The following is a 27,159-nucleotide window of genomic DNA, read 5'->3' on the forward strand; positions in this document are numbered from 1 at the left end:
GTTCGTTCGCGACCAACGTCAGGCCCGGTTTTCGTACCCGACACTGCGGTCCCTCGGACTGTGCTCTATCCGCGCTCGGATTGGTCGGTGTTTTTTGTTATTAACTCGCAAACCAAGCCTTAACCAACAATTTGGCAAAGGAAAAAGTTGTTTAGAATCCCCTTAGCAATCATCCCTCTACGGCTGTCGAGGTAGTCGCCTGACACCCTGTAATTCCTACCAAATATGAAAGGTTTCATCGCGAACGATACATTCCTTGCAGAGTAACATGAAGGCGTAGATTTTTTGCTATAATAGTAGTTATTAACAAATTCAATAAATTTTTGCAAGTGAGATCACCTCGCGGATATACCTCCTACTAAATGTGAAAGTTTTCTTCACAATCGATACATTCCCTGCAGCATAAACGCCAGAAGACATAAATGAAGTATTACGTTTTTTGCGACATAAGTCGTTAGGAATGAAAAAATACAAACATTTTTTTGCGAGACCAATCGGGAAATATACTTTACAAGATGCAAAATTTTTTATTTGATTGGTTCATCTGTCTCGCGGTAATCGGTGAAAAATGTAAGTCAAGCATTACGTTTTTTGTAAAAAAATCGTTAACAATGAAAAAATGCAAAATGTTTTTTTAACGGGACCAATCGGGAGACATACTCTACCAGATGCAAAAGGTTTCGTTCCGATTGGTCCATCCGTCTCGGCGTAATCGGTGAACATACATTAAAAAAAAAAAAAAAAAAAAAAAAAATATATATATATATACACATCGAATTGAGTATCCTCCTTCTTTTCGAAGTCGGATAAAAAAGAAGTTTTTTACTCAATCACCATTAATCCACTTCCAGTTTATTATATTTATTACAATTTTTTAAATTCTTATCGATCGACCACGCGCCCCTACTTTTTTTCCCACCGTTTATTATTTACATGAATGTCCGAGACGCGCATTATTCAATCAGCGTATAATTTTTGGAGAAATGTTCATTGGGCATAAGTCGTGTTCAGAAATTCACTGCCAGCACTGAAAATCGTATCTAGATTCCAGCACTAGCAGTGAATTTCGGAACGTGACTAAATAAGAACGCCATACGCATTTGTGTTATTATATTCTTGTAACTCTTATTAATTGTTCTTCATTCTTATTCTGTGATCTTAGATTTAAAAAATTATCTTATCCAAATACTCTATCTATAATTTTCTTTATCATTTCAATCCTTTTGTATCTGTTTTGCTATTGCAGGTGCAGTGACTTTTTATAATGTACGCATGATGTTTTGAAGTTTATGCTGCTTATGCATATTTATTCTTAGAATATCCCATTCCCTATAGATTTAATAAAAACTTTTTTTCTAGTCGCGAAGTCAACCCTGTTGCACTTACAGTTCAAAAACCCGCAAAATACTATTACTACTTGGGGGGAATTCATTAATATTCTTCAAAGTTAACATTAAATGTACGATTTTGATTTAAATATATTTTTTAGTAAAACTTAAATAAGAAATATAGTGTAATATTTCTTGTTTACCTGTATATGCATTTTGTAGGCTACGTCCTAGGAAATGTGCTCAGGGTGGTGTTTCCAAAAGCAGCCTTATTAAAAAAGAATTCGATACTTCGATATTTTTTAAACAACATCGATGTTCAATTATCGATTTTTTAACTAATCGATTATTTTAACATCAATATTTTTTTCGAACATCGCCCATTCCTACTCCAAGCTCCACTCTTGTGAATTTGATGCCAATTTTAACTCGGCGCAGAAAATTCAGGCGGCGCTCATGTCGCTTCTCTACATGCATACCTTGTATCACTGATTTTAACATACACAACTAAAGATATCGTGACGTCATGTTTCCGCGAAATTTGTCGCCGCGTTTTTCGATTGTTTCAAAATTTAAAGAGACTGAAGAAATATGGCTCACAGTTGCAGTGGGAGACAGAATTTCCAGGTTCGTGAATTCCATTATTATAATTATTACTATTATTATTATTACTACTATTATTATTACTATTGCTATTATTATTATGACTGTTATTATTATTTAAAAAGATAATTTCTTAAATTTTTTCTAAGTTTTTAGGTTTTTCAGTAACTTCTGCTGATAAGATGCAGCAACAGGAGGAGAAGATAGAAATTAAGTAAGTGTGTGTGTGTGTACCTCACCGATATCATTTATATGTGTTTGTATCGACACCAGCGCCGCCTGGATTTTCTGCGCGAAATTAATTTTCGTTAGAGCATGAAATACGGGAGTTTGGAGGGCCTGCATTTTACTACCTGCGCTATCTACAACCAATGACTACTAATGATGGGCGATACAGTATCAATATTTGGAATATCGATACTTTTCAGTTCAAATATCGATATTTTGTAGCGATATTTAACATGACGATATTGTCACGTCCGGCAAATTTTACAAATTTGTCCACCTCACGTTCCCTTATCAAGCTTTTCGGGGGTTGTAGGAGTCTCCTCATGTAAGGGGCATGAGGAGGGCGAATTACTACTTCATCGTTTCAATTTTCTCCTCAACTCCTCAACCCCAAGCCTTCGGGTTGTAAGAGACTCTTCATGTGAGAAATGCACAGGGAAGAGTTTGAGCTTATAATTATTCTATTTTTGTCTTTCCTTTCCTTTAGTTCTCTTTTTCATTTCTCAATTCCTTTCTTTAGTTTATTACCCCTCCTTGGAACTATCGTCGTGCTCAACCGCGTAGTAACAGAATCCGTCATAGAAAACCTCGGTTTCGACCGAGGAGAGGTATCGTAAACAGCGTTCGCTGCGCAGTTAGCCAGTGCTTCGCATTATAGGGGTCTCCTCAGGTTAACTGCGCAAAAGCGTAAAGATCAATTTATCTTTTAGATTTTCCACCGATACTCTCCTCTCTTTCACGCGTAGGCGCCAGTCGGTCCCAAACCCGATCATAGGTGTGAATCGAATGCTGGAATGGATGTGCGAGATAGCATAGAAATTTGAATATCTGTTTGAATGTAAAGAACGAGGAATGAGAACCCTCACAAGCGAGCGTTCGAGGACTGTTTAGAGCGAAGGGTCGAACGGGGCAATAAAAGTCTTTGTATCGAATTCCGAGAATTTGCCTGAAACTACGGCCCAACGGTAGATTTCAAATAAAAAGAACGTTCTCGAAGACTGCTGGAATACCAGTAAATCACCGAATGCTATTGTAATTTTCACAACTTGCGTTACCAGCGCAATTCACATTGTTGTTCCGTTTCTTTACGAACAATATAATTATGGATAAAGCCGATTGTTAATTAGATATTTCATGACGATCAATCTGCTAATTACATATAAAAGTTAATGTTCATCAATCATAATTTACGTCCAGATTTGAATTGTTAGTCTGCTACAACCTGTTAATCATATCATTTTTATGTTTAATAATGAAATTATCGATGAGGATAGAATATTCCGGAAATTGTACGGCGTAGAAACACCGAAAAGCCGTTAGACAGAGATGAAACACCAGATGAGAGAGAAAGTACGATCTAGAGAAATTCAGCTAGCACGCGCCCTTAGCCAATAGCGATGTCAGCAGGTTCTGATTTGTCGAGATGTCCCCACGTAGGACATCGTCCTCGCGACGGGCCCTTCCGGCCAGGATCGCGATCGATTCTGATCACTCTTCGTTGAGCAATCGAGTAAGTCGTGACGGGAGCCCGTGTGTCTAGAGATAGAGTTGCGCCTTTTGTACTTTGTGTAATTTAGCTGCGCGGCAAGTCCTAATCGTAGGCAGAGTGTCGTGAGGGTGAAATTCCAAATACGCGGCAAGGACTCAGAGACGCGCACGTTAAGCCTTTTCACACTTCTAAATTTCTATCTTTTCTCTTTCTTTTTAATCCGTTTGATCGCGTAAATTCCCGAATTAAATTCACGGCGGCGAGATTGAACGGAGCCTCTCGCAAGCGCTCGTCCGTCATGCCGTTCGGATATATATAAGTTCCGAATAGCGGTACGATAGATGTCTGGGGCAAGGATCGTCTGTTGTCAGCCCCACTGACGAGTCTGACAGACGATCCTGAAACGGAACGCCTTTTTCTCTCCTACATATATTAAATTTTTACAAAAATATAATAAATATACAGGGTGTCCCAGAATGGTAGCTGGGGTAATTCTGAACAACTTTTTCCTTTGCGAAAAAGTTGTTTAAAGCTTCGTTTTTGAATTATTAAGCAAAAACACTGACCAATCCAAGCGCGTATAGCGCGCGAGCTCAGGGACGGCAGGGGCTTGACGTAGGTCGCGAACGAACGAAGCTAAATTCAGGAGGAGGAAAGAGCTGACAGCAGCTAGGGAGGCCGAGAAGAACAAATAAATTGAAGAACGGGAGGCAACTAGAATCCTCTCTGGACCATCGTCCTGGAGAAAGGAAATAGATAGGGAGTTGGAAGAGGAAGCAGAGTCAGAAGAGAGAAGACGAGAAAGGATGGATACCCTGAAGAAAAAGGCTTTTGGTCAACACCCCGCAGGGGGTGCTAGTAAAAAATAAAAAAGGCTAGGGAAGCGCGTTTTAAAGTGGAAAAAAAAGTGTTTGGGTTTGTGTTCTTGGAAAACAATGTAGAAATGGAAACTTTATTTTACTGATTTATGAGTGTGTTCTGGTATGGAGGAGTGTATTCACTGTTTACTTTAATTTTTGGTTTGGTTATGTGGGAAATTTTGAGTTATTGAGTCTCACTCTATGGTCTATATATTATAGGTTAGTTTTAGGATTTAAGAGGAACTCTCGCCAATATCCATGGCTGATCACTATACCTGGCAGAGGTCGCGGAGGGACCCCCACGAGCAAAAGGCAAATGGAAAAAAGGGGAAACCTTTTTGAGTTTTTCGAAGGCCCAATAGGTCAGTTTTATGTTTTGCCCCCGGATACCTTTAAATGTCGGTGGTACGGCGGGCCTGGATAAGACTATGGTAATGAATGAATTAGTGGATTTGTGTCTAGAAAATCTGATTTGTGGGAAAAGGTTTGAGACATGTAATTATGGTGTAGTATGGATTTTCCTGCACCTGAGACCTCGAGGGGTAAGGGCGTCGGGCTGGGTTTGTTTCAGGGCGGGACCTCCCCTTATGGCCACTAGTAAAAAAATAAGAGCCAGGGCGATTGTTATGCGATCGAGGAAAAACGTCTGCAGTGATGGAAGAAGCCCCAGTAAGGTTAATTTGTTCTTTTCCTTTTTGATTTTACTAACAATAAGTGTTTGTTATGTTATAAGGAAACCTAGAATAAGGATTACATGTAGATCCATGGAAAAAAAGAATTTATTAAATTTTTATACTTTTTTAGGTAGGTCTAGTTATTACCTTGTAGAAACCTTGACTGAGTTTAAGTTCGACGGGATTTTAGAAGGACGGTCTTGGAAAAATGGAAATAAAAGAGATCAGACGTGGGGTGTAGTAATGAACCACAATGGCTTATATGGACAATGAACAAGGTGCGACGACAGCCGCGGATCGGCGTCGCGCATCGCGGGCCCCCACCGCGGCGGCCTCCCCACTCCCGCGAGCGAGGCTATAAGTAGGATCGATCGACGCGTGGATCAATGAGGTAGGCTCGACGTCGCGGTTTGTCCAAGCGAAGAGCTCACCGGCCGTCGGACCGTGACGTACGTCGCGGGCTGGCAGCTCCCAACCGGTCCAGCAGCCGTAGGCGCCTAGTTTCGTCAGCCCCGAGGTTTGTCCCAGGATGACCAAACTAGTGCGCGTCCGTAACATCCGCCGGTTTGACCGCGGGGTTCCGAACGCTAGCTTACACGGCACCGCATCCGGCCTATGGCAATCGATTCCGTCTCGTCCCGAGGTCCGACCCAGGGCGAGCCAGGAATGGTCGTCGCCTCGTTCGCTGCTCGGTTTGACCACGGTGTACGAGAAGACAGCCGCGTTAGGCAAGCGGGCAGCAACTCCACCGCAGCGTGAATTTAAAATAAAGACCGACGGTTCTAAGGGGCCATCTCTTCTCCCAGTCTCCAACGACTCCGCGTTTCACGCGTGCGCCGTAACACCGCGTCTATCTCGTTCGCGTTCGCGCTCTGCTCAGCGCTTTCACTCCGCGCTCCGATTCCGCGCCGTTAGCCAGTAAGACCGCGTACCGACAGCTACGAACCGCGCTAGGTTAAGACCGCGTAACTTCTGTAACGGACCGGGGTCCGCCCGTAGCTTGTAAGTCATGTACACCTAGGCTTAAGTACGACACGGCTCCATCGCGAGACCATTTTCTGTTGCAGCGAATCCGGCAGGAAATACCGCCACCACTACCGGCATCTCCAGGGGCCGCAGCCGGCGGCCCAACCCTTCCACCGTTATAAATCCACGTTACTTTTTTTCTTGAATAAATATTTCTATTTTTCATACTAACACCTCCTCGTTATTTCTCGAACGTGTTCCCCAGCGAACCCTGGCACGGGGAAACTGACCGCGGTGCGCAACGCCGTGCGCACCGACCAGACCGCCCCGTTACAAAGGTAATATCTGTCTAGGAATTTGGAACGCTAGAAGCATCAGAGGGAAATTTAGGGAGCTTAGGGAATATATCCCTACATTTCATATATTTGGAATTACAGAAACCTGGCTGAAAGTGTCAAACTGGCTGGTAATCCCGGGATTCAACGTTATTAGAAAGGATCTTGGAGAAAACAGACAGGGGGGAGGGATTGCACTGTTAGTTAGGGAAAACATTGATTATATGGAGCGAATGGATATAAATTGGAGGGGAGATGGCAGGGAAGTGATGGGGATAACCGTCAATTTAGATGTAGGGGAAATGGACATTGTGGTGGTATATAGGAGACCGGGGGTACCGTGGGGTAAACAGGATTGGGAAGCTTTAATTGATAGAAACGTCAGGGTTGGGGCTAACACCCTGATAATGGGGGATTTTACTGCCAGGAATAGAATTTGGAATTGTGCGGTAGATAGCAAGGAAGGTAGGCTGCTAGAGGAGGTCTTAACGGAAACGGACCTTTTCGTAATGAATAAGCATACTTTATCAAGAATTGGTATGGGGGGTCGTCCCACGTCCAATCTGGACTTGTTTATAGGGACGCATTCTTTGATGGATAAGGGAATTATTGCCCAAGAGGAGGAAACCCTGGGGTCAGACCACCAGGTTATTTTATTGTATCTGGAAAACTGGAATTTTGGAAATGAAAATGTGTTGGGAGGGAGAAATAGGAAATACAAAGAGAATAAGGTTAACTGGGGGCTATATAATGTTTTCACGGGCGAGGAGGCAGTAATGCTGAAGCAAAAATGGGGGAACGAGGGATGGGAAAGGTGCAATATAAATAAAAGGTGTAGGGAACTAACTGAAGCCCTAGATAGGGCAATAGTAAAAGCAGGAGGAGGCCCCAGGCCAAACGGAGGGGAAAATGCGAATGGAAACCGACCTAGAGTTAGGAGCGGGAGAAATGTAAAAAAGCAGGTATGGTGGGATGGGGAATGTAATGTTGCGAAAGGTAACAGGAGACTAGCCGTAACAAACTTTATTAGAAGACCGACTCAGGAAAGATGGATTGAACTAACAGAATCCGAAAAAGCCATGAAAAATGTAGTTTGTAGCCATAATTAATCGAAAATGCAAGGAAATCTGTTGGAAAGATAGGATTTATTTTAGGAGAGGTTACAAGGTGTAGGATACAGTTTTCCTTTTTATTTATTCGTACAAAACATTTTACAAAGAGCGCCATGTTTATATTTTTCCCGTTCGATAGGCGTCCAGGTATTATCGCCGAACTCTCCATATCGAACGGGCGTTTAGAAAACTAACTCTACTAGGGCGTCCAGGAGATGCTCTGTACTCTCTCGACCGACAGGCGTCCAGGTATTATCGCCGTACTCTCCGTGTCGGTCGAGCGTCCAGGTATTGTCGCCGAACTCTCCTACCGGGATCTCTCTCTCTCTCTTCTCCGGCAGGCGTCCAGGTATTATCGCCGTACTCTCCTGCCGGAGTCCCTAACCGGCTGACCAAGAGCGGCCGATGGTTTTACCTCGTCCTTTCTCTCTGTTAACAGCAGGCGAAGTAAACCGAGGCCGTCGCGAGCCCTTAATTTATATCCGCTCGTTGCTATGCGTGGTCGCCGAAATCAACGATCTCGTCGTCAGGAATCAATTTGGCGTTTTCCGCGCTCGCGTTCCGCGTGTCCGCTCGCGCCTGGCGTCTGTTTCCCGCAATACTCTATCATCGGTTTTCTCGAAATCGTCTGGACGTTTCCAGACTGCGTCGCTTTTGCGAAGTTTCTTTTTACCGCTGTTACAAGTTAAGGAAAAAAAACAAAAGGCATGAGAGACGTTTGCGGAATCGATTGATTGTTTTACTAGTGTGAAAGATGCGTGGCAAAAGATCAAAAGACTGAAGAATGGAATGTCTACAGAGGGGGTAGAAAGTATACGACATGCGGATAGAAAATTATTGGAGGACAGAGAGGTAGAAAAAATTCTGGGCGGGGACTCAGAAGCAGATGGGAACCAGGGGATAGCGGGGGCGGTGGCCACGCAAAGCTCCAGGGAAAAAGGACAGGCGTCCTCGTTGGATAACGAGGTAAACGAAGCCTTTGATCATAGGGAACTAGTGGGATCCTACAAAGCAACAACAAGTCAACAGCCCCAGGAGAGGACGGAGTCACGTACCCCTTCCTTAGGATGGCGTATAAAGAGATGCATGCTTTATTTTTAACCATATACAATTGGATCTGGGAAAATGGTGTTGTCCCGGATAGATGAAAGGAAGTTGTGGTTAGCTTTCTGGACAAACCTGGGAAAAAAGCGGTAAGGCCTATATCCATGATTGACTGTTTAGGAAAGACGTTGGAAAGACTGGTCAAAGGAAGGCTTCAAGAGTGGTCAGAGGAATTAGAAATAGTAGACCCTCATCAGGGCGGCTTTATGAGCGGCAGGTCAACAATGGATAATATTATTACGATTACGACAGATGTGAAGGCAGCTTTTGGAAGAAAAGAGAAGGTACTAGAGGTGTTCGTTGATGCAAAATCGGCTTATGACAATGTCAACCATAAGAAGCTGATTGAGATTTTAAAAAGGAAAAAGTGTCCGAGAACTTTACTAAAATACATCGAAAACTGGTTGACTAACAGGATGGCGACCTGTAGAAGAAGATACGGTGCGGAGGTTAGAGGGAGAATTAGGAGGGATCTCCCACAAGGGTCGGTCCTTAGTCCCCTGCTGTACAATATATATACGGCAGGAATCACGAGTGGGATAAATCAGGAGGAGGTGAAGGATCTCCTGTACGCGGATGACATTATTCCCTACATAATAGGTGGAACTAAATCCAGGAGAGAAATCATCTTGAATCGGGCTCTGGACGTTTTATTAAGAAACCTGAGGAAATTAGACTTGGATTTGGCGGTGGAAAAGACACAGTTGATTAATTTCTCGAGAAATAGACTGAGGGGGATAAGGGGTTGCAACATATGGATTGAGGAAAATAGAATAGAAAATTGTAACGAAGTAAAATTCTTGTGCGTTATCTTACAAGACGAAAGCCTATCCTTTGGGAAACAGGTGGATTACGTCTGTACCAAAGTTAAAAAAAGACTGGACCTGCTGAGATATGTAGCAGGAATCAAAAAAGGAGTAGAACCAAACACCATGATAGTTTTTTTCAAGGGTTTGATACGTTCCGTGTTGGAATATGGGATTATAGCGTACTTTTGGGAAAATAAAAAGGGAATGGAAAAGTTAATAAAACTGCATAATGCTGGAATAAGAATGGCTATGGGTTATAGGATCACAACACCGATAAATGTGATGAATGTAGAGTCGGGTATCATGGACCTGGAAACTAGAGTCGAAGCCCTGGTGGAGAGGTTTTTCCTCAAACCCAGGATTAAGGGTTGAGGAATGGTATGGGATAGCATATCCACGTCCCTGATTGTCCGGGATAAGGAGAGGTTAGAAAATATGGAACCTTGGATAGGGGCGTGGTACAGATTGGAAGGAATAATTCATAGGATGAAGAAGGGTGATCTTAAAAGAAAGGAATGGATAAAACTGGGAAACTTAGTGCAGGAGGAGAGATTTAGGATAGAATGGGAGATGGGTAAAATTAGAAAGAAAACGGAGATAAATGATAGAGGACTCATGAGGGAAATCAAGGGGAAGCTTTGGGGTTGGCAAGATAATCAACAAGTCATAGAGATTTACACGGATGGGGCTAAGAAGCAGGGAGCGGAGGCGGTGGGAGCGGGTATATATGTAAGGATGGGGGAGGGAATCTGGGAGGATAGAAACTGGGCGCTTCACAAGGCCACCTCAGTCTTCTCAGCTGAAGCTTTCGCAATTCTTCAGGCAATGAAGTATGCTAATAGTCCGTTAATGGATTGTAAAGTGTGAATAACCACTGACTCTGCCAGCGTTCTGGAAAAAATGAGTAATATTGCAAACAGGGTGTGCGATAGCCCGTGGATTCTCGAAATTCTAAAAGAAATTGAGGTTTCTGAAGCGGAAAGAGAAAATAATGAGGATAAGGGAAACAGGGAGGCTTACAGAAGAAATAGGGTGGGTTTCGCCTGAATCCCAGACCACGTTGGGATAGAGGGAAATGAGAGGGCGGATTTACAGGCGGGAGAAGCAACAAGAGGGGAGAAAGAATACGAGTATGAAATTTCGGAAAGGGATTCGAGAAACTATATCATGGAAGGGGCGTGGACAAGGTTTACAGAAAGAGCATGTAGAATAGGCGAGTGTAAGGGTACAAAGTATTTTAGAAGTGAGAAAAACAACATAGGGAATAGAAAACCATGGTTTAGTAAAATCAAAGGGGCAGAGAGGGCTTTTTTGACTAGGATCAGTAGGTTGAGGGCTAACCATAAGGGAGTCTTTTTTTAGGAAGAATTTGGTAAATAGCAAGGCTTGCCCTTATTAGCTGACATATTATCTGCATGTTGCTCACTGCTTTCAGTGACATCCTCATCATGTTTGTCGACAACTTCTGCCTTAATTGCTGGTGTATCATTTCCATGCGTATCAGGCAATATATCCTCTGTATCGGCCACACTACAAAATAATATTTCAAATGGACAAATACAATACAGTGAAGTAATGAATATACCACAAATTTCAACAATGCACTACTGATGTACTGTAATTGGTACCTTTCTTTCACTTCATTGAAAAACAGTGTTGGCACAGCACCTGCTTTTAGCCGACTAGGTGCAAATCCATTTGTCAGAATGCAATGTACTTCAAAATGTAAACTGCATATGCTACTGTGTTTTACTATATTATCTTGACTACAACCCCAATTTACAATGACTTCTATCCACTTACTTTGAAAGGAAGAGTTTTTCGGAAACCTGTTAAATAACATCAATTAGCTTAACTACTATGTTAATATGCAAATATGTAATACTGCAAAACACAGTTGAATGTAACAAAAAATTTATGCGTTGAACATAAATAATTTCGACTGTTATTTTTACATACGACTCACTGGAGTTGTGAATGTTGTAGGTTATGAACCAGATAAACTACTTATTTACCTAAAAAATGTTGTAGCCCGAGTTTTATTCCCGTTCGCTTTTCTACAGGGAGATTCTCTCGGCGCGCAACACAATAGCCGCCCCGCACAATGGAACCCTGCTCTGTTTGCGGGCAAAAAGCCCAGAAGGTCAAGTCGCCGGACCCAAGACTGCTCTGTGCGTCTTGGGTCCGGCAACGTGACCTCCTGGGCCTTTTGCCCGCGAACACAGCAGGGTTCCATTGTGCGGGGCGGCTATTGCGTTGCGCGCTGAAAGAATCTCCCTGTATAATCCGTGGATTTGCAACTTCTGATGCAGCAATAACGCGTCATTATAATATTACATCAATCCTCAATCTTTCACGCGTTGTACTTCCGTAACAAAGCCAAGAGTCAGTGCTTTTTCACTAGACGAACGGACACTTCGGGCCGTATTCACAGTCGCAACTTAAGCAAAGACTTAAGACGTTCTTGACTAAGATCGTCTTATTCGAATAAGCTTAGAAATAAGTTGCGACTGTGAATACGGGCCCTTATGAACTACATGAAGCTAGCCGGAAGGAATAATAAAATATAATTATTTTTAATTTTTCTTAGTGTATTTCGTTTGTAAATCGTTTGTGATTGATTGTTAGTCTATTTTTAACGTTTGTGACAAATTAGTTCTTTTGTAGTTAGCAATTTTATTTCAGTCATGATGTGAGCCGAAATTTTTTAGTAATTTTTTATAATAAACAGATTTTGTGATAACTGATAAATGTAATTGATTGGAAATCGTTTGTGATTTACAAATATATCAGTTTCATTGCTTGTGAGTGAATAATTTCCTAATTATTTACAAAGTTTTATAATAAATAATTGTAGTGCGCATGCGCAAAATATACTCAGGACTCTTGCCAACAGAGAGCGTATCGGCGCGTTACGCTGTGGAGAACTTATTCCGTATTTAAAATGAATGATCAACGCTTCAATTGTGAAAATATATATTTGGAAATATTGATGTAAAGGAGGATACGTCTTTTTGCTTGAATTGATCTTTTAGGAATGAATAGTTACAAAAGTTATTCCAATTTGTTTTTAAAATAATAAATGAACAATAAACGTAGTTATGAAAAGGTGGCGGTGAGAATTCGACATCAGTTGTAATCTTCCTTATCGACGACGGCCAGCTGCAATCTTCCTTATCGACAACGGCCGCCACAACGCATAGCGGAAAAAAGTGTAAACTATTTGAAATGCCTACGTCATTGACTCTGGGAGAGAATGAATACAGATTAACAGGAATTGCACCATATTTACCAAATCATTATTTAGCTTATTGTTGCAGAACAACGAATCGATGGGAAGTATAGAATGATCTTTCAAAAAGCGTTCAATCATGTTCATCTCATCAGGATATTGAGCCACGTGCCGCAATTGATATCATAAAAAGTAAAAATCAATAATTTTTAAATGATTTCATATATTTTTATCCGACTTCGAAAAGGAGGAGGATACTTAATTCGATCAGTATATTTTTTTTTCTGCATCTTGTAGAGTATGTCTTCCGATTGGTCCCGTTAAAAAAATATTTTGCATTTTTCCATTTCGAACGGTTTTTATTGCAAAAAAATGGGAAGTTTCTAATCTCAACATAGAATGATTTCAATGATCCTTTAATATATTGTCGGGGGCATGATTCTGAACATCTTTTTCAGTATGCATAATTAACGGAAAGCTTTAGTTTTCGAGATATTCGTGAAAAACTATTGTTATTTTTTCTGCACTTGTTCGCCGATTACTCCGACACAGACGGACCAATCGGAACGAAACCTTTTGCATCCTCTAAAGTATGTCTCCCGATTGGTCCCGTTAAAGAAACATTTTATATTATTTCATTCCGAATGGTTTTTATTGCAAAAAAACGTACTATTTCATGTACGTTCGGCATATGTTCACCGATTACTCCGAGACGGATGGACCAATCGGAGCAAAACTTTTTGCATCTTGTAGAGTATTACTCCCTATTGGTCCCGTTAAAAAAACATTTTGCATTTTTTCATTGCCAAGGATTATTATTGCAAAAAATAGAAAGTTTCTAATTTCAATATAGGTTGGTTTCAATGACCCTTTAATATGTTGTCGGGGGCATGATGCGGAAGAACTTTTTTATTATGCATAATCAACTGAAAGTTTTAGTTTACGAGATATTCATGAAAAATTATTGTTACTACTACATTGAATTCTACGTATGCCGACGTGTATTCTACTGCCTACTCTGGCGGTGTATGGGTCAGCATGCAGTCGCCTGTCTCTACTGTTGATCAAATATACCATAAATGCTTCTGACTGAGAATCATTGAACTATTCTTATGTCTATTTTACGTCTGATGCGTGCAAATCGATTTTACGTCTTCCAGAAGTGATAAATTGTGAAAAATCGAATTTCAGTGATATTGTGCTAGTTCAAAGAAGGTCGGTCTGGTGTGCTATCGGTGAAAAAAACCATTAAATCGTCCAATATTTGCTAAAATGCAGCCGAACGCAGCATTCGGCAGCCATGTTGTTTGCTTACAACAGCGTCTGTCTCAATCTTACAATTTCGAAAATACGATTTTACTCAACGTATGGTGTTTATTAGCGTTCAATCGGACTAGACTGACCTGTACCGAAGTCTACCCGTGTGTGCTGTACCTGCGAAAATTTTATTTATGCAATTATCGAGACGAAAAATCGATTCTACGAAATTGAGTGTCTCTCTCGCGCATGGCGTATACGTGCATGCTTTCCATTGATTGTGTGAGTGCATGCATACAGGTCATGGCATAAGGAGTCTGTGCCCTTAATTCCTATTTCCTACTTAATGTATAAAAGTGAAAATGTCTGATTGTTTGTTTCTCTTTCACGTTTAAACGGCTAAACGGATTTTAATGAAATTTGCACTGTTGGGCAGCTTATTCTTTCAAGATGGACATAGGCTATGTCATATTGCAATTCGTTATGTTTTTGACTAACAAAGAAGCATTAAAGAATTGGTTTGGTAATACTCGGCATTGCAACCTAGACCCCATCAGTATACTACATTCATAATATACATTTATCAGTTTTTTGTTTTTCTTTGGCATTCGTTTTCTTATTCATGTCGTATTAGATGACACAGAAATATTTGTCATTAAAAAAAAACTGCGTCTTGCATTTAATAGTATTTCTGTTTGTATTAAAGTGTGTTTTAGCTGATTTTTTTTCCATTTTTAACATTCAATTTAAAATGAACTGTTGGCGAATTTACGAAAGTACCGTTTAATTGTTGGGACGTTACGAAAACGCCGTCGAACACTCTCCAAACGTCACTGCTGTTAGTCTATCGAAATATGACTCTCTCCCCACCTATGATCGTCACCTTCCTACCCAGATAGCACAGAGACATCGTTAAAACGTCTTAAATATATCTGTCCCAGATATTCAGATGTCTTATGGACGATTGAAAATCCTGCTAATGCCTGAAATACGTCTTGTAAACATCCTATGTTAGAAAACAGGATGTCTTAAAGACGTCGTACGAATGTCACAGAGACGTCGTTAAAACATCTTAAAGATATCTATTCCAGATATTCAGATACGACGTTCCTTTCGTACGTTCTTAAGACGTCTTAAAGACATGAAATTATTTGAATTCAATTCAAAAACCGCGTCACTAAGTAAGAAATAATGCTACATTTTCAAGAATCATTTTCATTGGTTGTTACAGCAGAAAATCGACGGAAATAGTTGAACGTCAAATAAGCATTGCTTAAGCATGGACTTCACTAAGCAAAGCTTAAGCATCGCTTCCTCAACTAAGTCGGTCTTATCCGCCGACTGTGAATACATAGCGACTTAAGCATTGCTTATTCGAATAAGACGATCTTAGTCAAGAACGTCTTAAGTCCTTGCTTAAGTTGCGACTCTGAATACGGCCCTTAGTGATCAGGAGCTGTATACTTGCGGAATCGCTGTCCTTAATCTTTTGTCCTTTGTTCTTTGTAAACGCTCAAGAGAAGTACTCGTGTAAAACATTTTCAATCCAATTTATTGTTCTTGTTCCAATACATTAAACTTAAAGTTAATCGTTATTAAAAGTTTAGTTCATTTTAAATAGTTAAAAATTAGTTTTCTTTTCTTTTACATAATTCACGTGAGCAGAGTGCTTTAGCGCTCCACGGGCGGCTTACCCACGTTCCTTAGATTAAAAAAATCCCTAAGTAAATCATCGTTAGCAACGCTCATTAATTCTATCCATGACTAACATTTGATAACGAAAAACCGATTCTCTTCTACTGATCGAGCTGTATAATAAGGAGTCCTTTATAACAAAATACTGTTCTTCGTTTACAATTTAAATTTGACGCACTTCAGCCACCACATTCAACTTTCCTTACAACCTAGTTCATAATTTATACAGCCTGGTTCATAATACGTTTCGCATCTATATTCCATTAAACCAGCGAGGATCGCAACAGTAACGCGCCGATACGCTCTTTGTTGGCAAGAATCCCGAGTATATTTTGCGCATGCGCACTACAATTATTTATTATAAAACAAACTTGTAGATAATTAAGAAATTATTCACTCGCAAACAATGAAAATGATATATTTGTAAATCGCAAACGATTTCCAATCAATTACAGTTATCAGTTATCACAAAATCTGTTTATTATAATGTAACGTGAAACGTTATCACGTGAATATGTTTAGAGTGGTATGGCGACACTTCCATGGGAATATTTATCGATAGTCTATTGTATCGATATGTCTCGAATGTTCTTTGAGGACCTTTTGTGTCCTTTTGTATCGATGGTTATAAATTAAGAGCGGAGTTTAAACCATTTCTGCGTGTACACTCATATATAAAATAAACAAAGCCTAAATTGTAATCCCCTCGACGTGGGTGATCGAGCTGAGAGAAGGCCGGAAATCCAGAGAACGGAATAGTTTCACTTCTAAAATTCCTGAACGACTAATTTATGATAGACCATAGCCAATTCGTTGTTTTCGACCAAGTCACGAACGGTCCTTAAAAGCTACGAAGTCTTTTCCGATATCCTGTCTTTTCATACACTCTAAGAGGGTCGTAAATTTCCTCGAGAGTTGCCTTTGGCAAGAAGTACAAGGTCTTGTCGTTTCCTATTTTCTCTGGGTCCCACGCTTTCTCGTAGCACATGTGCGCTGCAACGTTCTAGCGTCTTGGCGGAGCGCATCCACTTCCACGCGCCTGAAGATGGACCACAGCCAGGAGAAGGGACCCACACGAGACGGGGTGGACTCCTCCACCATTGGACGAGGGATGATCCTGAGGGAGGATCCAGGATCCACGAAGGAAGGGGCATCGACGGACAACGCGCGAAGATCTCCTCCGCCAAGCGCAGAACCGGCAGAATGATTTTGTCAGTCAGAATAGACAGATCATTCTCATGCTCTAAATTTAACGCATTATAAACACAAAGTTACAAGTCAGCCTAAATAAAGGTTTAAAATATTAAAGCACAGTAAACAATAATAATAGTTTATTATTTTCATTTTCGTGCCTTGCGAACGACATGTGCCTTAATTTCCCCAAATATCCCTATTTTCCGCGAACGGACACGCAACAACTGAAATAAAATTGCTAATCACAAAAGAACTAAATTATCACAAACGTTAAAAATAGACTCACAATCAATCACAACCGATTTACAAACGAAATACACTAAGAAAAATTAAAAATAATTATATTTTATTATTTCTTCCGGCTATCTTCATGTAGGTGGATCTGTAGTCACTGCTACAATTTTACATATATTTATTGCATGGAACCGAGCGGCCTGTGTCGTACCAACCTTACTTTTGTCTCTCTTGTTCTTGGAATCACTCGTTAATTTTCAAAAACATTCTACAGGTCAAAGTTCAAGGAACCAAACGGTGTTTTTTTCAAATTGGTTCTATGGAATGTGTATTTGTGTATATACATACAAATGTAGTAATGCGTATGTGGCAAAGTGTGTAAGTAAATACATTGGAAAGGTTATGCTATAACTTCCAATATTAATTCTATAAAAAACAATACATTACAATGACAATCATAAGTATGGATATACTATGTTCAAATTTTAATGATAATCATAAAGAATAACACTCGCAATTGTATATTTAAAACAAATTATTTCAGTTTAAAACAAATGCAGTTAGTAGATATTTATTATTAGAGTAATAAATTATTAAAATGACTGAAAAGTCTGGGTGTGGCGAATTACAACAACTAGTACAGGAAGAAGAATGTGAGGAACCATTAAGTCAAGGTGGAGAAGCTACTCCGCCTTCTACTCCAGCAAAATGTTATCATCCAAATAAAAATGATACTCATAGTTCTCACGTATCGGTATGAATTAAATATTATTTATTCAACTTTGTTGATATGATATAAATGGTTTATAATGAAATTTTAAAAACAATATTTTTAATTTTAAAGCATATGAATTTAAGACTTATATTAGTTTAAATAAAAAATAATAATATGAATTTTGAAAAGTGACAATAAAGATAAGAATAAAAAAAGAATACTCTATATATGTAAAAAAAGAAACAGTTTCTAAGAAAAAATGTATGTTATTTTAGCAACAAGTATTATGGGAACCTAATGTACAAACATCGCCTATGGTTAGTAAAGGAAGTTCTGGTCAAGCAACAAGTCAAGGATCTATGATTTCTGGCCGTGCTGTGAACCTCTCAAATCATGGAAATCAATCACGTTTAATTTTCATGAATGAAAAAGAAAAACAAAAACCAAGTCGACCAGAGCTATCAAAACTGAATCGTCAACACAAAGGTAATTTTATGTGTTGCAACAATATTTTCAAAATTTTATTTAAAATATTCTTGTTCTTGAAAAGTGAAATCTCACATACAAACCTTTTTTATCATAACTTTATTTTCATAGAGAATCATACCTGTTCAATTCTTATTACAGCTACTCTGTCATCACAGATGTATAGTCACTATTATTATTGTTAGTATATTATCTTCTGATAAATTATAATTTTTATGTTTTTATTACATTTTTTGGTTGTTTTGGTGTCATAAAATAAAGCCTTGACGCCATGCAAACATCATTGCTTTTTGTCAGAGGTTCCTGATGTCCGCCACATGGAACAAGCTTTATTACAACTGTTGGAAGATTTTCATAGTGGCAATTTACGAGCATTTGGTACGCTAAATGTATTTTTATGCCACATGTATTATAATAACAACTGGATTCTAAAATAAAAAAAATTCAATTCAGGAAAAGATTGTAGTATGGAACAGATGACAGAAATACGAGAACAACAAGAACGACTGGCTAGGCTTCACTTTGAATTAGTACAGAGACAAGATATTGGAGGGGAACAGTCAGGTCTTCGACATTCAAGTGCTAATATGCATCATTTGTTGCATCGCCTTCAACAACTCAGTGTTTGTATTGAAAAATTACATAGTAAGTGATTTTAAAGTACATGTAAAGTGTACAAAAATTATTTAAACAAAGTATTTAAATAAAAGTATAAATTTATATTTTATAAAAGATTTAAATTTTAGAAGCTTCTTGTGACACTGTTTTTACATAATTCAATATTTAAATCGTAATTATTTAGTTTTGAAGATATTTGCGAAAAGCTTTTGGTATTACTGCAGGGAATTCGGCCTATGCGCGAGCGTCGCATAGTGGGTCAAAACGGCTTCGGCGATCAAAAATCTGTAACTTCGGTTCTATTGGAAATATTTTAATGAAATTTTGGGAAGTTTTTGCCTATATTATGGTACTTAAGTTGTACCAATATAAATCATACTGAACTACAGGGTGTCAAAATATTCACGTATAAAATGTAACGCGTTCAATATCCTTCACTTGTTAGACATATTTTATGTTATTTAACAAAAATTTGATTCAAAACTGTTAATAACTATAAGAGAAACGGATTTAATAATTAAAAAATGCCAAGACATGTGTTATTATAATATATTTATTTATATTTATTATGATCTATACCAAATCATTCGTGAAAACAATTTCGACAATTATGAAAGATTATTATGGCATATTGCAAGGACGAAATAAAGTTTTGGATGACGAATATACACGTGGAATGCAGTTAACTGATTAATAATCGTATCTGGTACTGTTTTTTTTGCCAAGATGGGTGTAATTTCATTCAATCGCCATTTTCTTGAACGGGGGCAAGTAGGGGCAACCAATTTTTTTTGATTCTGATAGAGGAAGGTTCACTCTTTACTACAGTAATAATCAAATCCCACGCAAGTTGCGGCATTTTTTTAAAATCAAACACAAAGTTAAGATTTTAGTTAAATGTACTTCGTTTCAATCAGATCCTATTATTTAAAAAGTTGTTAACATTTTAACTTACTTTATGCACTGAATAGAATCTATACTAATCTAGTAAACTTTATAATTCATTTGAATTTTATCTTTCCGAGTAAAGTTTTTTAAATTCGTACATTGAAGTTACGGGTAATATCATCAGCGTTTCGTGCTGACGAATTTCTACTGACTTTGAGTGCGAAACCACAGAAAACCGGAAGCAAATATAAAAAAACAGATTACACTACGTTAAACTACAGTTTATTCTCTATCCATGTACGCAAATAGTTTTTCAATTTTCGAATTCACGAAAATCGACTTTTGATCGCCGAAAGCCGTTTTGTCCCACTGTGCGTCGCGTCGGTGAGAGCGCTCGGCGTTCGTATTGGTGAGCGGTAGCCGACCGCTTATCTTTTGTTTAGACACGGGGAACCGAGTGGTTCCACTACATGGTGGCCCAGAAATATCTATTCTAGTATATATCAGCTGTATGTAAATATCAATCATAGTGTCCGTTCGTCTAGTGCAGGGGTCGGCAAACTTTTGAGAGAGAAGAGCCAAATTGTCGAGGAAAACAGGATAACGAAGGTATCAAAGAGCCATATATATACATATGGATACCCCCCCCCCCCCCACCGGTGGCAGTCATAACCCAAAATGAAGAGCCATATGCTAAGGGCCACATGCGGCTCGCGATCGGCGGTCTGCCGATCCCTACTTTTGGTAATTAGTATATTTCTAGGCCAGTGGTCGACAAACTCATTAGTTAACAGAGCCAAATGTCAAAAATACAACGATTGAGATTTCTATTCAGGGTCTAATTTCTTAAACTTAAGCTATATAGGTAGGTACTCTGTTTATTAACTTAATAAACTTTAGTTGAAGTTTTGAATCTTAATTAAATTATAAGTACACTGAATAAAACTTGATATCATGCTTAATAATGATCTTATTTATTCATAGAAATTAAATTGTAAGTAAGGTATCCATAAAATTAAATTATGACAATGACTGACAGTGACAACACTTAATGTGAACAATGGCCTTGCATCTCCTTCGAAAGTTTGGGTAAGTTAGGTTTGTATGTTGTTGTTTTTAATTTTAGGCACGATTCCAGGTTCTCATCAGTAAGTCGACTTCTTAATTTACTCTTGATGAGGTTCATGTTCGAGAAAGATTGTTCGCATGAATATGTAGAACCGAAAAGAGAAAGAACATCAAACGCTAGTTTTTTCAACTGATCAAATGAGTCAGGAATACTGTTCCAGGTGTTAAAAATTATCATATCTTCCTTCTCCCGGTCTCTCAAAGCAGACCACTTCTGCTGTGAACTAAGTTCACATTTGTTTTTCTCTAATATTTCCAAATCAGCACAAAGACGTTCAAATTTAGAGCTCCATAATTCTTTGTTTTTTAAATCCAGCAATTGCATTTCAAAGTTGCCAATGTCAACATCAAAGGGAGAAAAGTTTAATTCTGTTACAATAGCATTAAGAGGATTTTTAACAAAGGCTAACGTCGCTTTGCTGTTTCTGAATTCCTGAAACCTACTCAGAAAAGCCTCCCTCATATTTAAGATTGTTATTTTGAAATAGCAAATATCAATATCAGAATTATTTTCTTGGTGATGTTTCCGCAGGCTTGGAAAATGAATCAAAGTTTCCCTTTCAAAACCTTGAGCAAAAAGGGATAATTTGTTTTCGAATGAAATAACTTCTTCTAACATCGAAAAAATTGTATTTCCTTTCCCCTGTAGTTTACGATTAAGCTGATTTAGATGAAATGTAACGTCTACATTAAATACAGAACTTGATTTTTCTTCACTTTTTAGAAGTTCCTCAATTGCTTAAATACAGAACTTGATTTTTCTTGACTTTTTAGAAGTTTCTCAATTGCTTTGTTCCTTGCATCACCGACAGGATATTTAGTGATAAATGACTCGTGTTTAGTTATAAAGTGTCTCTCCAAATTTGACTTCTTATTATGCGCCAATTTTTTTTTACAAATAAGACAGGTCGGAACGCCATTTAAGTTTTTAATAAACGCAAAAGTCTCGTTCCATTCAACTTGAAATTCACGGTTCCTGTCCTTCATTTTTATTTGCTTCCTCTTTGTAGCCATGTCAAATGGGTAGCACCTGTAGAATTTGCAACTTGCTTGAAAAATACAACTAACTTTATACTTCGAGTATGCAACTAGCACTGACAATTGTATGGAACGCTACAAAACCTTGCGTGAACTAACGCGATGTGTCCAGCTGGCGCTATCGAGTGTACAATAAAATCTCTCTAGTTGTTCGTAAGCTGAGAAACGAAAATGGACATGTAGGCAGGATAGACACGATTTTTCGAGCTTCGCGGCTGCTTTTAATCCCCGGCGACAAGTCGTAAAAGAGAAGAATAGCACGAGAGCAGTAGCAGACAATAAATTAACAACAGTTTAACTTTCTTATTTTCAGAATTTTCTAGATGCAAATTGTGTTGCATATTGGTACAATTTTTCTGATTAAAATGAGACCAGATATGACAAAATTTGGACTATATGGACGAAAAAAAAAATTCGCACTGGATGTTCCGTTGTACATAAAATAAAGTAAAAATGCTCCAAGTTATGTCGTGTTTGGTTTCATTTTGATCAGAAGAGTTTGGCCAATATGTTTAAAAAATCCGTAGGTAAAAAGAATTAATATTAAAAAAGTTACAGTGCTTTATTATGAACTACCAAACTCTACCTCTCATCAAAGATGCCGCGACGTGTGTCGCGTGACTGACTCGAATAAACAAAACATAGGCGTCGAATAAGAAATACATAGGTGTAGGACAAAACCGACGAACACTGTCAGCAGGGAAACAAACGAAGAACTAGAGAGATTTTACTGCGCGGCGCGATATTTGAAGCACCAAGTGAGAGCTGACATAGCGTATACGCGATATTAACCACCATTAGCGCCTGCACGTGGTCATTTGCAGAAGAGCCACACTCGAGGGGCCAAAGAGCCACATGTGGCTCGCGAGCCACGGTTTGCCGACCACTGGTCTAGTGTATTTTGTAATTTCAAATAAATTATTGAAATTCTAAATTATTGAATATTCTAAAGCTTTCATCAGATGATTATGATAATTATTTTAATGCTTTTATTAAATAATTACATTTATGATATTTGCTGCGGTTAAACTTGAACTCCAAAGTCAGTGCTTTTTCACTAGACGAACGGACACTATGCAGTGACTACAACATGCCTTTGTTACCGATGGGGCGTCATTATTGGAGTACCCGGTATCCCAAGGCATCGACGAGATACTGTTAAAGACTGCCAACCCCTGTGTTAAAGTTCGGCACGCCAAGTGGGCCCAGTGGGCCTGGGGTACGATCGGTAAATAGGAATGATGGATAATGTAGAATAGTGATATTACCCAGTGTACCGCCGAAAAAAACTGTTATACCACCAACGAGATGATTTAGCTTTGCCACAGTACAATAATTATCTCGTCGGTGCTGCTTGGAAAACAATTATATTTAACCTTATAATTGGATTACATTTTTATTGTAATAAACGATACTACATAAATATATGAAAAATAAGAATATTTGGTACGTAACATTCTGAAAAAAATAGAAGAATTGAATAAAAAATAATTCGAAAATTACTGTTATATTTATAAAATGATTCTTGAACCAAAAATATCATTTAACTGTTAACAGAGACTCGTCTCTTAGCAGACTGTTAACAGGTGGGCATTTTTACCTTTCTCACAGGTAGCGGAAGTAGGCATTTTTAACAGAGAATGACATACTAGTATTCCCTTATTCTGCCATGTGGTGAACAGAGTCGAACGTCCCAATCGTTTAAAAGCTTGCGTCCTTGCATACCCGCGCTGACAGTGGCGCACTCAAGGGGGGCTAAGGGGCTCTAGCATCCCTCAAAGAAAAAGGAAGGAGAACAACAGAAAATTTTCCAAAATCTGTTCCTAATTAAAGTAGTGTTACTGTTTATGTAACATATTAATATCACTGTTTTTTGTATTAAAAATATTTTTATTCGTTCAACTTAGCTCCCTCCAAGAATAAATCCTGAGTGCTTCATTGTCCGCACATACCCCATCATGGTCTATCATTGACTGTCCTTTCTTTTTCAAAGTTTTATGGCAAGACTTTATAACAGAAAACAGACCCCGAATATTCTGAAAGGTCGCAGACTATGTCAAGCAATAGACAAATTTGTATATACTATTGTGGTAATTTTAGATATTTATTTTTTCGTGGAATACAAATCTAACACTGAAAATACCGCGACTTACAACTTTTACAACTTTTGCTATCAATCGCACCGTGTGTTGCTCGACTCACAATCAAACATGGAATAAAGTTAAAAATAAAAAAGTTTCATCGTTGAATTACTATTAGTCACACCGATATTACGGTTCGGATCATATTACACGGCTTCCTGGTCAAGCGTGTCGGTTCGCCTAGGAGGGTCCCCCCAAGTGGAGAGGTATAGTACGTTTGCAGTGTTGCCACATCTGTTTCCATATGCATGGCAATTGGTGTTCGCACTTCACACAATCATATATCTGCTTTCATCCGTGTACGCTGCCGCTTCGGTGCTTTCCACCAACAATTCACGTATTCTGACGCGAGTCCCGAGTAATCTGACAGTCACAACCAGAAGATCGAGTTCGAATCCCACAGGAACAATTTTATTTCTTATTCTTAATTAATTCGTAATTGTACTTTACAAATGTTTAGATGTTACAAAATTCGGTGAACCTGCATTACAATTACCTCCTCTTCGATTTAGATGAGTTTTGGATATGTTATAGAAATCGATATTTTGAACAATTTTTCCTTGTACATATAAACGGCGGCCCTGCTTAGTTAGTATCCGAGATATTCGTGAAAAATTTTCGATAGTAACACATTGAATTCTGTGACAGCACATTTCTGTTTAGAAACGAGAGTCTAGGGAACGTAATGGCTCTGTTTACAGCTGCACATACGAGACTTCAAAAAATGTCTATTAAAACTCAATTAAAAATGAATATTATTGATATATTAGGAAATTTATTAAGCAATTCTAAGAAATGAACAAAAGCAATTAAAAATACATATTATACATTATGTGTCCGAAAAAAAGCGATATTTTTGGACGAAATTACTACTTTTTACTTCTTTGACGAGTTTCTACTACAGTGAATTCTGCCTCTATGCGTCTGTAGCAACAAGTGCGACGGCCGCTTGCTTACTGTTTCTGCAAACAGCAGCACTAGACTCATCAACTCCTTATATATATATGAACGTAAAAGTCAAACTTTACAGATTTCAATATGTTGTAGTCTTTAGTTGAATTCAAAGAAAAATAAAGTTTATTCAAAAGTATAATGCTCACTCATTCCTTCTCGCTCTCTCCTCGTCCAACCTATCACTCGCTTCATTTGAAATACATTCACTCGCCCATTCGTCATTTCATACTCTCGCCATTTCTCTCTCTCGTTCAATCCCTCTCTCTCTGTCACAGTCACTACTCCCGTACAAATTGAAATCTTAATACTTAAATCTTATAAATCTTTTACCAGGATATTTGTAACATTTTTCTGATTAAAATGATATCAAACGCGATATAATTTGGACTATATTTACAAGTTGACGATAATAAGTATCGAACACGGGGAAGGATGGCGAATGAAAAACGAAGAGAATCCGCGATCGTAACAATCCGCAGTCCTTTTTCCATTCGCTGTCCTTTTCTAACAATGTAAGAAGTTTATGTTTATTTGTTTCTAGCGTTACGTTCTTCCAGTTCACGTCAGTCTAAAGAACTTATGCAAGCGGTGCAAACGTGTAATATACAAATTTGTAACCGCTTTCAGTGTTCAAAAAATGGTATTTCGTGATACGCGCGCTAGATATGAAAAATGTGTTTATCGCGGTTGAGGTGTTACGTCGCGTCCCAGTTGCAGACAATGATCGGGTAATACAGTGGATCGTGAATAATGGAAACGACGATTTCGCGCATTTAACTGATCTCCAATTGAAACACCGGTATATTTGTTCAAGGCATTTTGCCGAAAAAGACAAGGTGGTGCAACTGAAATTGAAGAAGGATGCCGTACCGGTATTGTATGATTTGGGTGAGGAGAATGAAGAGCCTAGGTGTAACAGTCGTAAGCATTCACTCAAATTCCTTTGTAGATTGTTCGAGTTTTTGCGTGGTCAGAGCGGGCTGAGTGAGACACGAGCGTGTAACAGTAACAACACTTAATTTATTGAACACAATGATATTTACAAGCGAAGGTATTTACAACAGTTCATAAACGAGTTCTGAGCTGACACACAAAAGTTCACAATGAACACGTAAAACTGTACAATAACTAAGAATTAAATATAAGTGTTTATAATTATAACAAAGTGTAACTAACTGGATAAATGGCGCGGACTAACAAGGAAAGGCCGCGAAGTGTCCCCCTTCGATTTTGATGAAACTTTGTACATTTGTTAAGCAGGTAAAAATAAGGGACACGTATTTTTTTATATTGGCTGAGACGCGACTTTAAGGGGTGAAACCACCCCTCAAAGTTTCGACTTGAAACTGCTATCTCCAAAACCAAAGAAGATACGTGAAAACTTCTAATGGGCGGATTTAATGGTTTTTTATGTACAATAATATGGCGTTAACAGATTGTCGAAAATACCATTTGTTTATAACAAAAAAAAGTTTATAACATTATTTTACAACTTATTTAAATTTATGTAATGAACAAAAATGTAGAGCATTTTATTCCAAATCCATTGATATATAAGAAATCCGAAAATAACGGTTTTTGATTTTTGTAAGTACGCTGCACTACACCTAAAAATCTGAAAAAAATTCGAGATAATAGTCATGCTAATATCTAACTACTGTGAAAGTAAAAATCTAGTCGCTCGAAAGCTTCTATCCGAAATCTCAATTTTTCGACTTTTTTTTGCGTTTTTGATTCTTCACGCCTAGGATTTGCAACCGAAAAATCTGAAAAAATTCACAATCATAAAGAAGCATGTCTAGAACATTTTAGAATTTTTTCCGATTTTTTCATAATGTTAAATAGGAGATATATGGCAAATACTACTTTTTCTTTCTTACCCTGTAACTACTCTCCCGGTTGAGGTACAGGGTTGAAACTTGGTGTACCATGGTTTTTTGGGATAAGCTATCGAATGGTGCATTGCGAAGTAAAATCGGTTCAAGGGCATTTTTGACCATCTTATCCTGCTATACCCTTTAAACATGTGAACATTTTGAACAAGTTTTTCCTACACACATAACCGCCGCTC

The 27,159-nt window shown here is 38.5% G+C and overlaps 2 protein-coding genes and 1 long non-coding RNA gene across 9 annotated transcripts; 1 reads left to right on the forward strand and 2 right to left on the reverse strand.

Annotated features, from left to right (window-relative positions):
- Nucleotides 1–7,437: 7,437 nt before the first annotated feature.
- LOC117609767 (uncharacterized) lies at nt 7,438–11,352 on the reverse strand. Its single transcript, XM_034336433.2, has 3 exons — nt 11,137–11,352; nt 10,935–11,038; nt 7,438–8,270 (listed from the first exon to the last, which is right to left on the reverse strand). The coding sequence occupies exons 1-3, from the start codon at nt 11,349–11,351 to the stop codon at nt 8,122–8,124; spliced, it is 468 nt and encodes a 155-aa protein (XP_034192324.1). The 5' UTR covers nt 11,352; the 3' UTR covers nt 7,438–8,121.
- A 5,948-nt stretch (nt 11,353–17,300) lies between these two features.
- Nucleotides 17,301–23,447, forward strand: LOC117609759 (uncharacterized). 7 transcript variants are annotated; one of them, XM_034336414.2, is made up of 7 exons: nt 17,301–17,498; nt 17,665–17,874; nt 18,111–18,321; nt 18,463–18,501; nt 18,583–18,699; nt 18,775–18,966; nt 23,055–23,447. In XM_034336414.2, exons 2-7 carry the CDS (start codon nt 17,719–17,721, stop codon nt 23,153–23,155), a joined length of 816 nt encoding a protein of 271 aa, XP_034192305.1. In that variant the 5' UTR covers nt 17,301–17,498; nt 17,665–17,718; the 3' UTR covers nt 23,156–23,447. The 7 variants fall into 7 exon arrangements, with proteins under 7 accessions (XP_034192305.1, XP_034192302.2, XP_034192301.2 ...); XM_034336411.2 differs by lacking the exon at nt 23,055–23,447 and adding an exon at nt 20,378–20,734 and having other exon boundaries at nt 17,301–17,581; XM_034336410.2 differs by lacking the exon at nt 23,055–23,447 and adding an exon at nt 20,378–20,734.
- LOC117609761 (uncharacterized) lies at nt 19,838–22,884 on the reverse strand. Its single transcript, XR_013062334.1, has 2 exons — nt 22,580–22,884; nt 19,838–22,151 (listed from the first exon to the last, which is right to left on the reverse strand). It is a non-coding gene; the product is annotated as an uncharacterized LOC117609761 (long non-coding RNA).
- Nucleotides 23,448–27,159: the final 3,712 nt, after the last annotated feature.

This window comes from Osmia lignaria, chromosome 7 (assembly GCF_051020975.1).
Source record: "Osmia lignaria lignaria isolate PbOS001 chromosome 7, iyOsmLign1, whole genome shotgun sequence".
Classification (NCBI taxonomy): Eukaryota; Metazoa; Arthropoda; class Insecta; order Hymenoptera; family Megachilidae; genus Osmia; species Osmia lignaria.

Coding starts and splice junctions, on each gene's coding strand:
- LOC117609767 (XM_034336433.2), bottom strand. CDS start 11,351: ATGTTATTTAACAGGTTTCCGAAAAACTCTTCCTTTCAAAGTAAGTGG. Junction 11,039..11,136: donor TTCAATGAAGTGAAAGAAAG/GTACCAATTACA, acceptor ATTATTTTGTAG/TGTGGCCGATACAGAGGATA. Junction 8,271..10,934: donor TGAGGATGTCACTGAAAGCA/GTGAGCAACATG, acceptor AACTTGTAACAG/CGGTAAAAAGAAACTTCGCA.
- LOC117609759 (XM_034336411.2), top strand. CDS start 17,719: ATGACTGAAAAGTCTGGGTGTGGCGAATTACAACAACTAGTACAGGAA. Junction 17,875..18,110: donor CTCATAGTTCTCACGTATCG/GTATGAATTAAA, acceptor ATGTTATTTTAG/CAACAAGTATTATGGGAACC. Junction 18,502..18,582: donor GTATAGTCACTATTATTATT/GTTAGTATATTA, acceptor CATAAAATAAAG/CCTTGACGCCATGCAAACAT.